General features: G+C 40.1%; 2 protein-coding genes and 1 non-coding gene across 3 annotated transcripts; 1 reads left to right on the top strand and 2 right to left on the bottom strand.

The window, feature by feature from the left end:
* Nucleotides 1–1075: 1075 nt before the first annotated feature.
* On the top strand, nt 1076–7595 carry mpc2b (mitochondrial pyruvate carrier 2b). The gene is made up of 5 exons (XM_041950806.1): nt 1076–1432; nt 4023–4063; nt 4798–4882; nt 5399–5510; nt 7271–7595. The coding sequence occupies exons 1-5, from the start codon at nt 1339–1341 to the stop codon at nt 7317–7319; spliced, it is 381 nt and encodes a 126-aa protein (XP_041806740.1). The 5' UTR covers nt 1076–1338; the 3' UTR covers nt 7320–7595.
* Nucleotides 7596–9554: 1959 nt separating this feature from the next.
* On the bottom strand, nt 9555–13410 carry rpl24 (ribosomal protein L24). The gene is made up of 6 exons (XM_041950805.1): nt 13346–13410; nt 13144–13219; nt 12228–12338; nt 10605–10741; nt 10016–10079; nt 9555–9685 (listed from the first exon to the last, which is right to left on the bottom strand). The coding sequence occupies exons 1-6, from the start codon at nt 13348–13350 to the stop codon at nt 9605–9607; spliced, it is 474 nt and encodes a 157-aa protein (XP_041806739.1). The 5' UTR covers nt 13351–13410; the 3' UTR covers nt 9555–9604.
* Nucleotides 11614–11794, bottom strand: LOC121616704. Its single transcript, XR_006007326.1, has one exon. It is a non-coding gene; the product is annotated as a small nucleolar RNA SNORA23 (small nucleolar RNA).
* Nucleotides 13411–13751: the final 341 nt, after the last annotated feature.

Raw genomic sequence — 13751 nt, 5'->3', positions numbered from 1 at the left:
TGGCTTGATACATGGCTGGGCCAAAGTCATGTTGAGTTTAGCAGTTGCCCACTTGCCAGCCTTTTGTAAACCACTTTCATTCAAGGTTTGAAGAAAACAGACAGGTTGTTTGACAGCATGCACTGCTGCTTTGCTGAGTTCTCAAAGACAGGACTGGATTAGGGCCCCTCTACATGACAGGGCCACCATATCCGGTTGTAATGCAGGACCTACTATTGTTGATATTTGACTTTAGTAAATCAAATTTACTAGGTATTGGCTGCTGAGCCAAACTGGCAATCCAGTCCTGCTGAAACATTTTATTATGATACAGGAAAATACTCATTCGTTTCACTCTAAATCAGTCCCACATGGTGCAAATCAAATATTCACCCTAACAAAGATTGGGGGTCCTCATAATTTCATATATGTATGTTTGAAAACATGTTATTGAAAATATGCAAATTCAAAGCATTATTAGAATTAAATTCCATTTTCAGAATTTCACAACAAAATAATTATAAATAACAATTGAAAGGGAGGGTACATATCAAATGACTGAAAATATGAAGCAAACAAAAACAAACAGTGACAAAAAAACAAGTATAATAAAAAGATAGGGCATATAACATTCTACATATTATAGGCATACAGTGATTATAACACAGTATTGTGTTCTGTTTTTTGCATTATTAAAGAGAATTCATCAAATATGTAATATCACAAAGGAAAACAGCACATATTGGCGGGCTATTCTTTTGTGAATAAAAACGTTGCCATTATAATAATAACTTTCGTAACAAAAGTCAAAGGAATCGAATTTTTGGATCTTTACATCCAAGTTATATTATGTCATATCTAAAGATAGTTGTAAATTGTGTTTGTAATGTTGGATATAGCGCCTAAGCTCTGGATTCATCAGAGACTTGTGTCCGCCCAGTTATTAAACGCTGGGCAGGAAAAGTAGCTAACACATATCAACCAATAAAATCCGAGTCCTGAGCAGGCGGCCCAATTAGGATACAGGAATCGTGTAACACCGCCCCTCACGCGGTAGGTTGCGTTGTACAGAAAGTCACCTCGTCTTGTCGGTCAGACCGAAAGAGGCTACTGACAAGCTAGCAGGGCTAGCATGACCATAGTGGTACCGGGGGAAGGTCGCCAGTAGGACAGCAGCATCCTCTCCAATCCTTTGATCTACCTGTCAATTATTCTCCTGACAACATCGTACAAACAGGCGAAGGCACACTTTTTTTTTTAATTCTGTGGCTTTTAAGAAATTCCTTAGCTAGCTAACCATTTAGCGAGCTAGCTTCAAGTTCCGTCAGTGTCTTCATTTCCATCGGAACATCTACAGTCATGGCTGCGCTGAGAGTGTCCTATCACAGGATTTTGGACAGGATCGAGCACATGCTGCCCGCCAAACTGAGACCTCTGTACAACCACCCGGCAGGTAATGCAGAGTTTATCATCCAGCCTCTCGATTAGCATGCTGGGTCTTGGTGGTGGGTGACTGGTGCGGGCTCTCCACAGCTGCTGTACGTGGTGGAGGTGATGTGGATGCGCTGTCCCGCAGAGACAGCAGCTGCGGTCTGTTCGTGGAAACTGAGCCGTATGAAAGTCATTGTTTTAATGTGACATTGTTGCTCTGGGAGACCCTAATCTGCTAGGATAACACCAGCTAAGCAGCTCAGTCTGCGAGCAAGAGCCGAGTTTATGACGGGGGAAGTTTGTGTCTCTGTGTGTGTCCTGTCGCCGAGAGGTTTATTGTGATGGACATTGTGAGAGGGGATCAAAGGTATTGCCATAAAAAAGAAAATCAAAATTTAGTGTCATTTCAGTCGGTCCTTAACCAGCACCATTGTCATGTTATTGTCATGTTATTATCTTTCTCAGTCCCTGGAGAGATCCTCCAAACACCAGGCGGACATATGAGGCCTGCTCAAAAATAATTACTAACAGTTAAATCTGATCTTATGGTCATATTATGATGATGCTTCAGTTACTAAATAGTAATCCACATATTAATAATCAGCTTTTCTCTTTAATTTAATTGTTTAGTAGAGTTTTATTTATGTTGCTGGTTATTGGTGATTTTTTTACATATAAACCCACCCATCTTTTTTACCTGCTGGTGTACATTACTGTCCTGACTATTCTTTATTCTCTACCAATCTTTACCTTTACCTGTTCTGCATTTGTTGTCCTTGTCAGCTGTTTGTTGTCCATCCCTGTGCTTAGTGCATTGAGAACAGTGTAATACCATTTTTTTTTATACTTGGCCAGTCTGATTCTGTGTCTGCTGACACATGGTTCCCATTAGTACTGAAAACCCATGGCGACATCCTCAGATGCCTTACTTTTCTTAACCAGCAGTACAAAAGTCAAACATATTCAGTGTAAAATAAAGTAAAACGAAGAAAAGCAGGAAACTGTCACATTTTTCAAGCTGAAAAAGCAAACGCTTGACATTTTGTGCTTGATTGAATGACTAAAAAGGAGCAATCCTTTATCAAATTGCTGCTGAATAATCTTTTGTTGAATTGGACTTACTGTTGAAGATGCAATCACAATTCATAGCATTCTTAGTTTGGCTAAATCTTGTGATACAGTGGACATGCAACGTCCTCACAGCCGTGCAAAAACTCCTGCCTTCATGAAGGTGTATTATTTTGTCAACCCACTTTCTGTAAATGAGGCCAGACTAAGTATAAACACCTCCAGGTCTGAGGCAGCGCAGTTCAGCAGCACCACAAACGACAGCCTGGAGGGACGTAGGATTTATTGCATTACACTGCAGAAGTCTTTGGTTTGGAGTACCTACTAAACTGAATGTGTTTCTGCTGTTCAGTGGGTGCAACTTGTACACGCATTCAGCTCTGGCTGACGCTGATATTAACTAGAGATTAAGGAGTCACTGGCGTCACTGGGGACAGCCTGGTCTTTGTTTTGTCTAACTAAGGGCACTGGAGGTCTGCTTGTCAAGGACAACTTTCTGACCAGGTATGAAGGGGCGGCGACAAAAGGTAACTCCCTCAGCGATGATTTGCAGTGACAGAAGTCCTACTTTTAGTTCAGCCTGAGGAAAGCTGACTCCAGACCAGCAGCTTTTTATGGTCCTGCCCATTTTTCTTCCCTGTGCTACGGCTGAGAGTCTTCTCCCAGTGGCTCAGACGCACCAAGGTGTCCATTTATCTGTTACACAGATACTCAGGCTGGACTGTCTGGTTTTTACGTGTCAGCCTGGAAGGAAGACGAGCTGTGTTAATGAGATGAAATCAGACCACGTTATCACCTGACATAACACACATGAACTACATTTCATATTTTTCAAGAGCTGGGTTATTGGTGTTCAGGTGTGTGATATCCACCTGATGATGCTTTGTGTCATTGCTTTGCTTTGTTTATTATGGTGTTAAGTTCAGGTTTAAGAGGAGTTCAAAGGTATCACCACAAAAAACAAACAAGTCCGAATCTCAATGAAAATTCCCATGTGGTATTGTATGGACTAGTGGAGGGCTCTGACTGACTGTTTTCGTTATCCATTAATCTTTCTTTCTCAATTAGTCAGTTGTTTTTGTTCATAAAATGATGAATGATAGTGAAAAATGCTTTTTATGACGTCTTCAGATGGCTTTTGTTGTGTGACTAAAAGCCAGCTAAACGAGTTATTAAAATTTTGTTTGAGAAGTTCACTGTTGCATCAATGTTGGAAAAATGTCGAGGATAAAAGATTCCAGACCAGCAGCTGCACAGACATCTGTCCTCCTGTTGTGAAGCCATTTATACAGAGCTAATGAAGTTCATTTGGTCTGCTTCCAGTGTGTGTTGAGACACACTCAGGTGCGCACGTATCCGTTACGCAGACACTCAGGCTTGACTGTGTGGAATTGGGTTTCATTATAATATCCCAGCAGGCAGATCAGTTGCCTCAGAGAGAAAACCTTGAAGAGCTGTGAAATGAAACCAAATATTTGAAATATCCATTGTTGGAAAATAACAGCCAAATTTCATGTTTCCCTTTTCTTCTGTTTGAATTTTAGGTCCAAAAACAGTTTTCTTCTGGGCCCCAGTGTTTAAATGGGTAAGTGCATTTCCACACATTCAGCTGCTTAATTTGTTTAAGGATACTTTTACCTTAGAGGATGCTATTTAAAGCACAGCCTGTCTGCATGCAGCCCCCTTGTCACATGTTGCTTATAAGAACAGATCAACTCAATGCCGTGAAGCAGAAATGTGTTTTGCTGCTTTCCTGCTCCGCATCATCTCACGAGAACCGTTGCAATATCCCTGTCACACATGCAGTCCATCCCTGAAATGTCCTGGAACATTTTCTGCATGTGGTCAGGTGTGAATGGAGAAGGGATTAATATTCAGGGAAATCTGCAAAGGCAGTTTCTCACATCAAGACTTCAGGGAAAATACCGTTACAGCAGAGTTGTGAATGGAAGGAGGAACACTTCATTACTAACAGTCAATACATGTTCTTTTGTTTGAACCCGCCATGTTCCTGAAAATAATAAGAGATGTCTTCTGCCATGCACACGTACATCCGAACTTGCCCCATCTTCTTATTTTTCTGGACTGCCCCTTACCCCATCCATTCTTGCATCAGCACCATGTGTGGATAGTGATGATCAATAGCTGTGTAGATGTAGTAGATGTGTGAATGAGGATTTAGACAAAAAGGGCTTAACCTGTCACCATTACGTAATAAATAGTCTTCTCAATTGAAATAGATCTGTTCACATACACTAAATAAAAATCCACACCAGGTTTGATGGAGGACTATAATCGTGATCTCTTCATCTCCAACAGGGTCTGGTTGTCGCTGGTTTGGCTGATATGACTCGACCAGCAGAAAAACTCAGTACCTCCCAGTCTGCAGTGCTGACAGCCACAGGTAAGATGAGATTAAATCAGTTTCAATATGAAACTGATATATGCACATGTTACCATTAAGCCTCTGTGGGCATAACTTTGCTGCTTTAAACATACATTTATTTGTTTTTTTGGATAGAAAGGGTGTGATTCAGGAAAATGTTTGAGTTGTTTGAGTTATTTGTCCTCTGCTTCCAGATTAGAATTCATGTTGGAAAAATATTGTTTACATTCCACTTCAGACGTCTTGGTCCAGAGAAGTGGCCATGAATTGTGTCATTGATTTTTTTTTTTTAATCTGTTCCTTGAATTCTTGATATCCATTTCAAAGTTGTTCGTTTATCAACCCAGCGTTCAGAGAGAATTTGAACAATCTGTGCTAAAGGTCGCCTGATGTATCTGCTTTTGCAACATGTTTCCTCAAACAAGCCTTATCTGTCACTCCTTTGCCAAAACATAGACTCTGTTCTCACGAGCGACAGCTGGTTTACCATTAGTGTGCACGACCTTCACTCTTACTGCTCTCCTTCGCCACTAGGCCTGATCTGGTCCAGATACTCGTTGGTCATAATCCCGAAGAACTGGAACCTGTTTTGCGTCAACTTCTTTGTGGGCAGCGCAGGAGCCTCTCAGCTCTACAGGATCTGGAGGTTTGTGGTTAATTTACAGCATGATTGGCCAAGCACCAGCTTCTGCCAATGAATGACTTGACTTCGCAAACCCTGATTCCAACAAAGTTAGGCTGCCGTGTAAAACGTAAACACAATGCAGTCATTTGCAAACAAACTGTGTTTACCCACAACGGTTTTACAAAGTGTTCTCAAGCCCATGTAGAAACATCCTTTATCCAATCATGTGTTGACTAAGTGGTGAACCTCGTTCTATTCTTGCTTGTGAACGACTGAGCCTTTCCAGGATGCCCCTTCATACCCAATCATGATGCTATGACCTGTTACCAATCAACCTGTTCACCTGTGGAATGATCCAAACAGGTGTTTTTGGAGCGTTCCACAACTTTCCCAGTCTTTCCCAGTGTTTTGGGAATCTGGGATTTATTATCTGAGTTTGAACCATTTTAATGATCAGTTTTAACAAGTAATGCAAAATATTTGCACAGTAGCTTTCTGTAGGATGTGTATTCTTTACTCTTTGCTGTTTAGAAGTCGCTGCAGCTGATACAGTAGTTTTCATGTGTGCTTTGTTTCCAATGTCAACAATTGACTGAACTCTGGGAAATGAGGTGAAACATTTGCCATAAAGAGTAAAACTCACTGAATGACAATGAAGACTGAAGGAGGTGGGACATGGTCACAAATAAACTAGCTGTGAGTGAATGAATGTGATCCCTGTCAGACCAGACTGTAGTCCAGGAGACAGTTGCAGTGTTTACTAAGTGGATATTTATGGTAGAGCTGTCGGGCATTGTCACATTATTTCCCCACAGGAAGTCCTCAAATTAACCATAAAGTTGAATCAACACTTCCCTAAAAAATAAAATAAAAGAAATTTTCTGTAAATATCTGTATTGTTTATGTGCTAACTACTTATTTCAAGTTCCCCTGATTAGAGAGCTGATATTCGCTTAAAGAAATATTGCTACTGTTGATGGATGGTCAAAGATTACCTGGAAAAAAAAGTGTAGATTGAATGAGGGGGGTGTGGCAGCATTTCACTCAGCGTATTGTCTGCAGCCTTCCTCTCAGGCTGCTCAAAGGCCCGGCTACCTCCACTAACAGGGTCTGTCCCAGTGGTGCTCTTGGGCATGTGACGCCAGGTTAACCCACACTTGAAGCACACCTCTTATTTTACCACTGTGAAGCAGTATTCAGAGCTCAGCGTATCAACACAGTTCACCACGTTTGTTGTTGTCCGTGCAATTTACGATCCAGACAGACACCAACAAATTAAGTGCACCTCTGCTTCTAGATAACTCGATTTCTGAATGTGCATTTTTCACTGTCATCTGCTTGTGACTGTAACATTGTGCATGGATCTTGCTTCATGTCCTAACAGCATCATCTGAGTTGAATGCACCATGCACAGTAGGTGTATTTGCATTAGTGACAGGTCGTCCTTATTAATCAGGTGGCGGTGAGCTCTGATTAACTTCTGCGTGTTGGCAGTCTTAACAGGCACCTGGGTACTTGACCACTCTCAAATGCTGCAAGTGTGGCTATTGGGCCGGACCTGCAATGGAGAGCAACCTGTATTTAGCCTGAGAGATGAAACCCAGGGCAAAATGCCACTAAATCATTCAGCTGCTGGCTGAGTTTAATGAGGGAATGAATAACGTTGCTTCAGCTCGTGTGTGTTTCTGCATTCACAGTGATCAGGCAGCACAGAAGCAGAGACATTTTGTTCAATTTTTCTTATCTTAATGTTATTTTTCTTATCTTTTCTTCCCTAATAGGTACAATCAGGATTTGAAGGCCCAGGCCAAAGAGACTGCAGAGTCCTGAGTGCTTCTCTGTTGCCAACCCTCCACTGCAGTGGACTGAAAGGGAGACTACACACCGGGCACAAACCTGCCCCTCCTCATCATCTCCACACCATCCCATGTGTCTCCATAACATCCATGCCATAACCATTATTCTACCACATTAAGCCTGCTGTCCCTGTTGGAAATGCGCATTTTTCCTCAAGATTCAAATTTCCTCAGGGCGTTAACAGAAAAAGAAAAAAACAACAAAAAATAAAAACACGTTTTTTAACTGTAGTCAACACACACTCAAGAATCATGGTCATCAACGCACAAGTACTACTTGTTCAGCAAGTTGTGTGATTGTACATTTTTTAAAGATTAAGTTCATGCTTTATATCTCGTGCACTAATTGAGAGATTTTTGTTTTTTCCATCATCATTTTTCAGGTGTAGCAGTGAGTACCTCATGCAATAACTTCCAAAAAAATGTAACTCTTGGATATGTGTTGAACTTAGTTTAAGGAATGTTTCCAAATGAATTGGAGAATCACGTCATCGTCATTTATCTCTTCCTTTAATTATTTATAATTTGGTCACATTCACGGCATCTGTACCTCAGCGCTTATTAAATCATTATTGATTACCGTGCAGTGATTCCTTCCATCTTCATGGCTTTAAGTCTGTTAACGTGTGTGAGAGGAAATCATAAGTTATGAATCACTTGATGAAAACTTTGTCTTGTAGTCAAAACTGTATAGAAAGATGCTGTTATTTTCTGATTCTGCTTTCAGGAATACTTACACCAATGCCACATATTAAACCTGTGCAGCTTTTTATTGCTGCTCCAGAGTCAGCTTGATTCAGCAGCTGGTACCGACACGCTGATGATTCTTTATTATCAAAACCTGTTCTTGGAGAGGTGTTTTATATTTTTCCTGTTCCTTTCTTTGACATGTTCCTACTATAGTTATGATGCATTATAATCCCCTGACTATTTAAATTGGCTTCATCCCTTTCAAATATTTCTTGATCTGCTGACTGAACAAATGGCACTTTGGAGGTTGATAATTATGGCTCTGTGGCTATGTAATGCTAATAAATCCTGTTTAACACCAACAGCTGTTTATGTACATCTCGTTTAAAAACACAAAGTGACAGAAGCTACAGACGTGAGAGCTTAAGTGATTAGTTCATTAAAGGGGCACTTTTACAAATGAGGATCAATTAACTTGCTGTGGTTAGTACATCTCAGCCTGCGAAAGATTAGAAAAATTAAGATGATGTCTTAAGATGTCTCATTTTTAATAGCAAGCCTGTGTTGACAGGAATGGAGCATCTAACAAAAATGATTGAGTGACAATATTAAAATTGTAGTCAGTCTCTCTCAGGTCCTCCAACTTTATCAGTGTGATACTAAATCACTGGAGTGACAGACACTTCATGGCCAGCTGCTTTGGTAAACTAGTTGTAATTTAAGACAATTTTCAATAACAAGTACCAAACATTGTTCCAGTTCCTCAATTATGACATTTAACTAAGAAGATAGTCATTAGTTGCAGCTCTTGTGTGTATATATAACGCCTCAGTTATTTTTGAAATAGTGGAGTTTAAACAGTTAATGCAGGAGGTGTTATCAGCTGTATGCATCTTTGGATACATAACAGATATGAGCTGATGTTTCTACTACAAACACAGTACAGCTCTCTTTTGAAGGCCTCAGTTTTAGCATGAAGACAGCTGAAACATAGTCTCCCTGTGCTGCTTACACTCTGCACTACAGAGCAGCAAATCCCAACATCCACCAGCTGAATGTTGCACACATTCATCTGCTGAAAGATCATTTTCACAGACATGGTTTCTTACCAAAGGTACCAAAAACACACATCTGACTCAGACTGGATTTGTTCCACTCATGGCCTCAAGAACTTGTATTTGCATGACAAAACTCTGACCTGCTGATTTTAATGAGATTTATACTAACCCAATGATTAAACTGATAATTGATCTTTGTGTCAAATCAATTATCCTGCCCTTTGACTGAGCCATGCTACTATACCAAATTGTTTTTGTTAACTCATTAAGTCTTAATGCAGCTGTGTTCCCCAGCTAGCGTAGTGAACCTAATAAAAATAATTAACAGTAAAAATTCACCTTAACTTGAAAAAAATGCAGGTTAAAGTTGAAAGATCAGATATATTGGCATGACTTTGATAAGGTTTTCAATGACCTTACTGCAACACTGTCTTGTTTCCAAATGACAAAAAACACACAAATGATGGTTAACCACAAAATTTTATTCACAACCATAATCAAAGAATCAGGTTTAGCGCTTTCCACCGACGCGGGGTGCACTGATCTTCATGGGCTTAGCGATCTTGGGTTTCTGTGCAGCCTTGGTAGAGGCCTGTAGAAGAAGAGAGATTTTCAGTACAGTACCCTGCTACATATCACCATGTTATACAACTTAAAACTAAACAAAGAAGTTACTTAAATAATGTCAACTACCTGCTCCACTGTATTCATTGAATTATTAAGAACACAAAGTCAAGCTAGCCTGTCACAAAACCCAGGGGGTTAAAGTAAAGTTTGTTTGTGATTAGGGTAAAACAGGTACTTTTTCTTGCAAATGGCATGAACAGTACTTAACTATAGTGGTCGTAACATGTATACAATATAGCATTGGTGAAGGGAAATAAACAAAACATGACGCCTTCTGCTCAACCTGAGATCTTACCTTTGCACTTGGGGCAGCAGGCTTCTTGGCTGCCTGCTTTGCCTTCTTGGCCTCCTTGGCAGCTCTGAGAGAATAAAGAGAAACAATCAGCCAAACAACTAGGAGTGAGCAATATGGATAAAATCCCATCATCTTCATGCTATCATCTAATTGGTTACATAAAATTATCTGGAAGGGGAAAACAATGATCTGGACCCCTCTGTACCTCACTTTTGCACCAAATCCAACTGCGCACTTGAGTGCCCAATCTAAATGATAACTGTAGGCAAGTGTAATGTGATGGTGTAGATGTTTGCCAAAACTATATGAGCCAATGTTGGGACACTCCATTAACCTGCTCAGATGTATTAAGATAAGAGACTTTATTAATCAACAGCCAGGGAAATTTTGGATCTTATTCTATTGTATTGATTAAACATAGATATGGTGACTCCCCGTATTTAAGTTTAGAGGTGAAAAGAAAGTTGTGCTGGAAATGTTATTTCTCAGCCCAATTTAAGATCAACCAAGGTACCCAATTTTTGGGGGAAAAAAAACAACAGAAGTTAAAAAAAAAAAAAAAAAATCAACAGATAAAAGAATGGTTTACCTGATGGCCTGCTCCCTCTGGGCCTTGCGGACCTCGGGCTTCTGGTTCCTCTTGGCCATAATCTCAGCCAGGGAGGCCCCAGTGATGGCCCTCTGGAATTTCACTGCACGGCGAGTACGCTTCTTTGTCACCTCTTCCTGTTAAAGCACATCATAAAGAAACCTTTACAAACCCTTAGTAACTTTTGCTTGTAGTTCAATATCAAAATATCTAACAATGCCCACAGGCCTACATCACAAACATCCAACCCAGCCCAGCCCAGCCCAGCCCAGCCTCTGACCACTGAAGCAAAAAGAAGGATCAAGAGTATCCTGCATAATCAGTAGCTCACACTGTGTTCATTTTGGTTCAAGTCACATGCAAAACACTGGAGGCGTCAGATGAGAGTAAGAACAGAACTGGACGCTCAACTAAACTACAAAACTGAGGATGAAACCTTCCCCAAGAACTGAACTGCAGTCTACAGCTCTGCTGCTACAGTTGTAACCATAAACTTCCAAACAGTTGTGAATCTTCATTTTAACTACATTTTTCAGGGTGCAACCTGATCAACATTTCTTAACAGCAGTGTGTAGAGTGTCTCTCCAACTATCAAAAACATGGCAGTCATTGTGAGTTTTCTGATACCTCACCAAACACATGTACATACACAGACTGAAAAAAAAGCATTAAATGTTGACTTCTACGGTCATGGCAACCCTGTCCCTGGTAAGCAGAAGACAATGGATGGATGTATTTTACTGTCATTTTCCTAAGCCACTAAACAGGTGCCAAACATACATTATGGCAACTACTCCATATCTAACCAAGCTACAATGATGCCAATTGCTAAACAAGTCACTGTTGAAATTCAACATAAGTGTGGACTTTAAGTTTTAGAAGTGTGAACACCATTACATTTTAAACCAAATTAGGCCTAGCAGAATCCCCAAAATGCTGCCATTTAAAAAGTGCTTATTGTAATGGAATAAAACTGCACATAATACAATTGCAACTGCTAAGAATTGTAGTGTGTAGGAGAGTTTGGAGGCTGGCCGATGGTGAGTTGTCAATGAAGACGTCAAGGGCCAGTACTATGATCTCCAGTTGTTCTATGGCTGCAGGTGTGGAGTGAGCACTGCTGCACAGTCTGCAAAACACAGTCCGGCAACAGCACATAACACAGATGTATACCATGCACACCATTCACCCGCAGCCAAACTTGTATGTGTAAATGAATAATAGACTAAATATTAGTGCATATCCATCAATATGGCCAAGCCAAAACCAGTTCCCTTTATATAACGCATGATGATGGGATGTTAGCAGTGCTTTTATTCAAGGGCAAAAGTCCTGCAAAAATGCAATGAACTAGTTAAAACTATTACAGTACTTTTGAATTTTCACAGCTGCAATAAGCAACTTCATAATCAGAACATACTGCTAAAAAGTATGTATGTTACCAAATTCTCAATCAGCCAAATATCTGCACCAGACAATAATTGCTGGACCAACAAATACTACTTTAAAAGCAGATATTGACTGCTTTTATGAGGGTCACACTGTACAGTGATACAGGCCTAATATATGTGTCTAATTTCAAATTTGCAGCACACAAAATTATACACAAGGCCTGTTACTTACAGACTGTCCCTTCTTGTGCTTGCGTCTGTACAGCACAGTCCAGTTGATCTGTCTTGGATTCCTCTTGGCCAAGAAGGCAGACTCACACTTGGCGTTCAAAAACTGGAACACCTAAGGAAGAAATGACATTCAACTTATTAGACCGTTAAGACATGTTTATGATTGATTTATCAAGCCATATCCGAAATCACTCCCAGCACTAACCCCTATGCAACAGGCACTCATCAATTCACTCTGATGTGCAAAAATTTGAGATTTCAGACACTTATGGATCATCGTCGTTTTACAACATCACAGACAGAGGTTGTGTTGCGTGACATCTATTTGTATGTCCAAAACGTGCATGAAAAGAAGTTCATACAATCACATATGGTGGGACGTAAATATAGTGCACTACATTATAAATGGAGAATGACTTTTCACACAACCTTGAGAACTAAGATAAACAAATGTCTACAAGGTTAGATAACGAAAAAAGTGTTGAATGTAATGCACAATAAAATTATTTTATTTTCTTGACACACTATAATAATACTTCTGACAGTATTTAGGTGTCAAGCTTGACAGCTAAGACATGCAGCAACAAAGGCTTTGAACACTGCCAAGCTCTACAATGGTTGTGAAAAAAATAACACTTGAGCATGACGGTGTCACAACGAAGCGGTAAACTAATGGAAAAATAATCTTGACTAGCTGCTACATAATGATGCTATTAGTTTATGCTAACAGCTAACGTTAGCAAGTCTCACAGGATTCGTAGCCGACCGGGCCTACTCTAGAGACTGTTACTTATGTTACGAACACCTTTATTAGGCAGCAAATGACACCTGTACAAACGTGTAATCCGATAAATTGTATTTAACACAATCTAAACAGAGACAGCATCTAGAAAACCGGCGACTGCTGGAATTGTTACCTTGCCGTCTATCCTGGCGTATCGGCGGCCATGGCCGGGGTATATTTTATACCCGCTGAAACTGCACAACTCGACCCTGAAAACGACAAATATCAGGCATCACATAAAGAAACTGGTACAAATTTACTCTTCATGTGGATAACGTCATTAGAGCGTTTATTTAAGTATTGAGATGGCATTTGATTGTATTCCGTTCACTCACTTCATGATGGCTACGAGAGGGCACAAAACCGGAAAGAAAGATGACGGATGCGGAAACTGAATTGGTACACTACAAATCGATATTTATGAACTAATGAACTATTTCTATTTTTCGGGCAGTTGAACTTCTTGTTGATTCTTTAATCATTACCATATACGTATAAATTATTTAAACTTTCGTAAAAATAGTTTTCTCAAACTAATACTTTGGCCAATCAACACGAGCTTGACGTCACAATCTGACGGTTGCCTAGCAAGCGGGACAGCAAGCGGTCAAGCAATACTTTGTGGCTTGATAATACGATGATGAAGAGGTTAATTAAGCAAATAAAAATAAATGTAGCATCACTTCTAGGCCCTTTTGTCGTTGACATTGTTGCATAGCTCCTTTCTTTCATTACTGGCGA

The sequence above is a fragment of the Chelmon rostratus genome, chromosome 13 (assembly GCF_017976325.1).
Source record: "Chelmon rostratus isolate fCheRos1 chromosome 13, fCheRos1.pri, whole genome shotgun sequence".
NCBI classification, from domain to species: domain Eukaryota; kingdom Metazoa; phylum Chordata; class Actinopteri; order Chaetodontiformes; family Chaetodontidae; genus Chelmon; species Chelmon rostratus.
The sequence above is the reverse complement of the archived record's forward strand: the minus strand, read 5'-3'. Positions and strand labels throughout refer to the sequence as shown.

What these genes read in the sequence shown, in the direction of transcription:
- mpc2b (XM_041950806.1), top strand. Translation starts at nt 1,339, where the DNA reads ATGGCTGCGCTGAGAGTGTCCTATCACAGGATTTTGGACAGGATCGAG. An exon ending in GGGCCCCAGTGTTTAAATGG is followed by an intron (nt 4,064 to 4,797) that starts GTAAGTGCATTT and finishes CATCTCCAACAG; the next exon opens with GGTCTGGTTGTCGCTGGTTT. An exon ending in CAGCTCTACAGGATCTGGAG is followed by an intron (nt 5,511 to 7,270) that starts GTTTGTGGTTAA and finishes CTTCCCTAATAG; the next exon opens with GTACAATCAGGATTTGAAGG.
- rpl24 (XM_041950805.1), bottom strand. An exon ending in AGCACAAGAAGGGACAGTCT is followed by an intron (nt 10,742 to 12,227) that starts GTAAGTAACAGG and finishes GTGCTTTAACAG; the next exon opens with GAAGAGGTGACAAAGAAGCG. An exon ending in CTGCTGCCCCAAGTGCAAAG is followed by an intron (nt 9,686 to 10,015) that starts GTAAGATCTCAG and finishes CTTCTTCTACAG; the next exon opens with GCCTCTACCAAGGCTGCACA.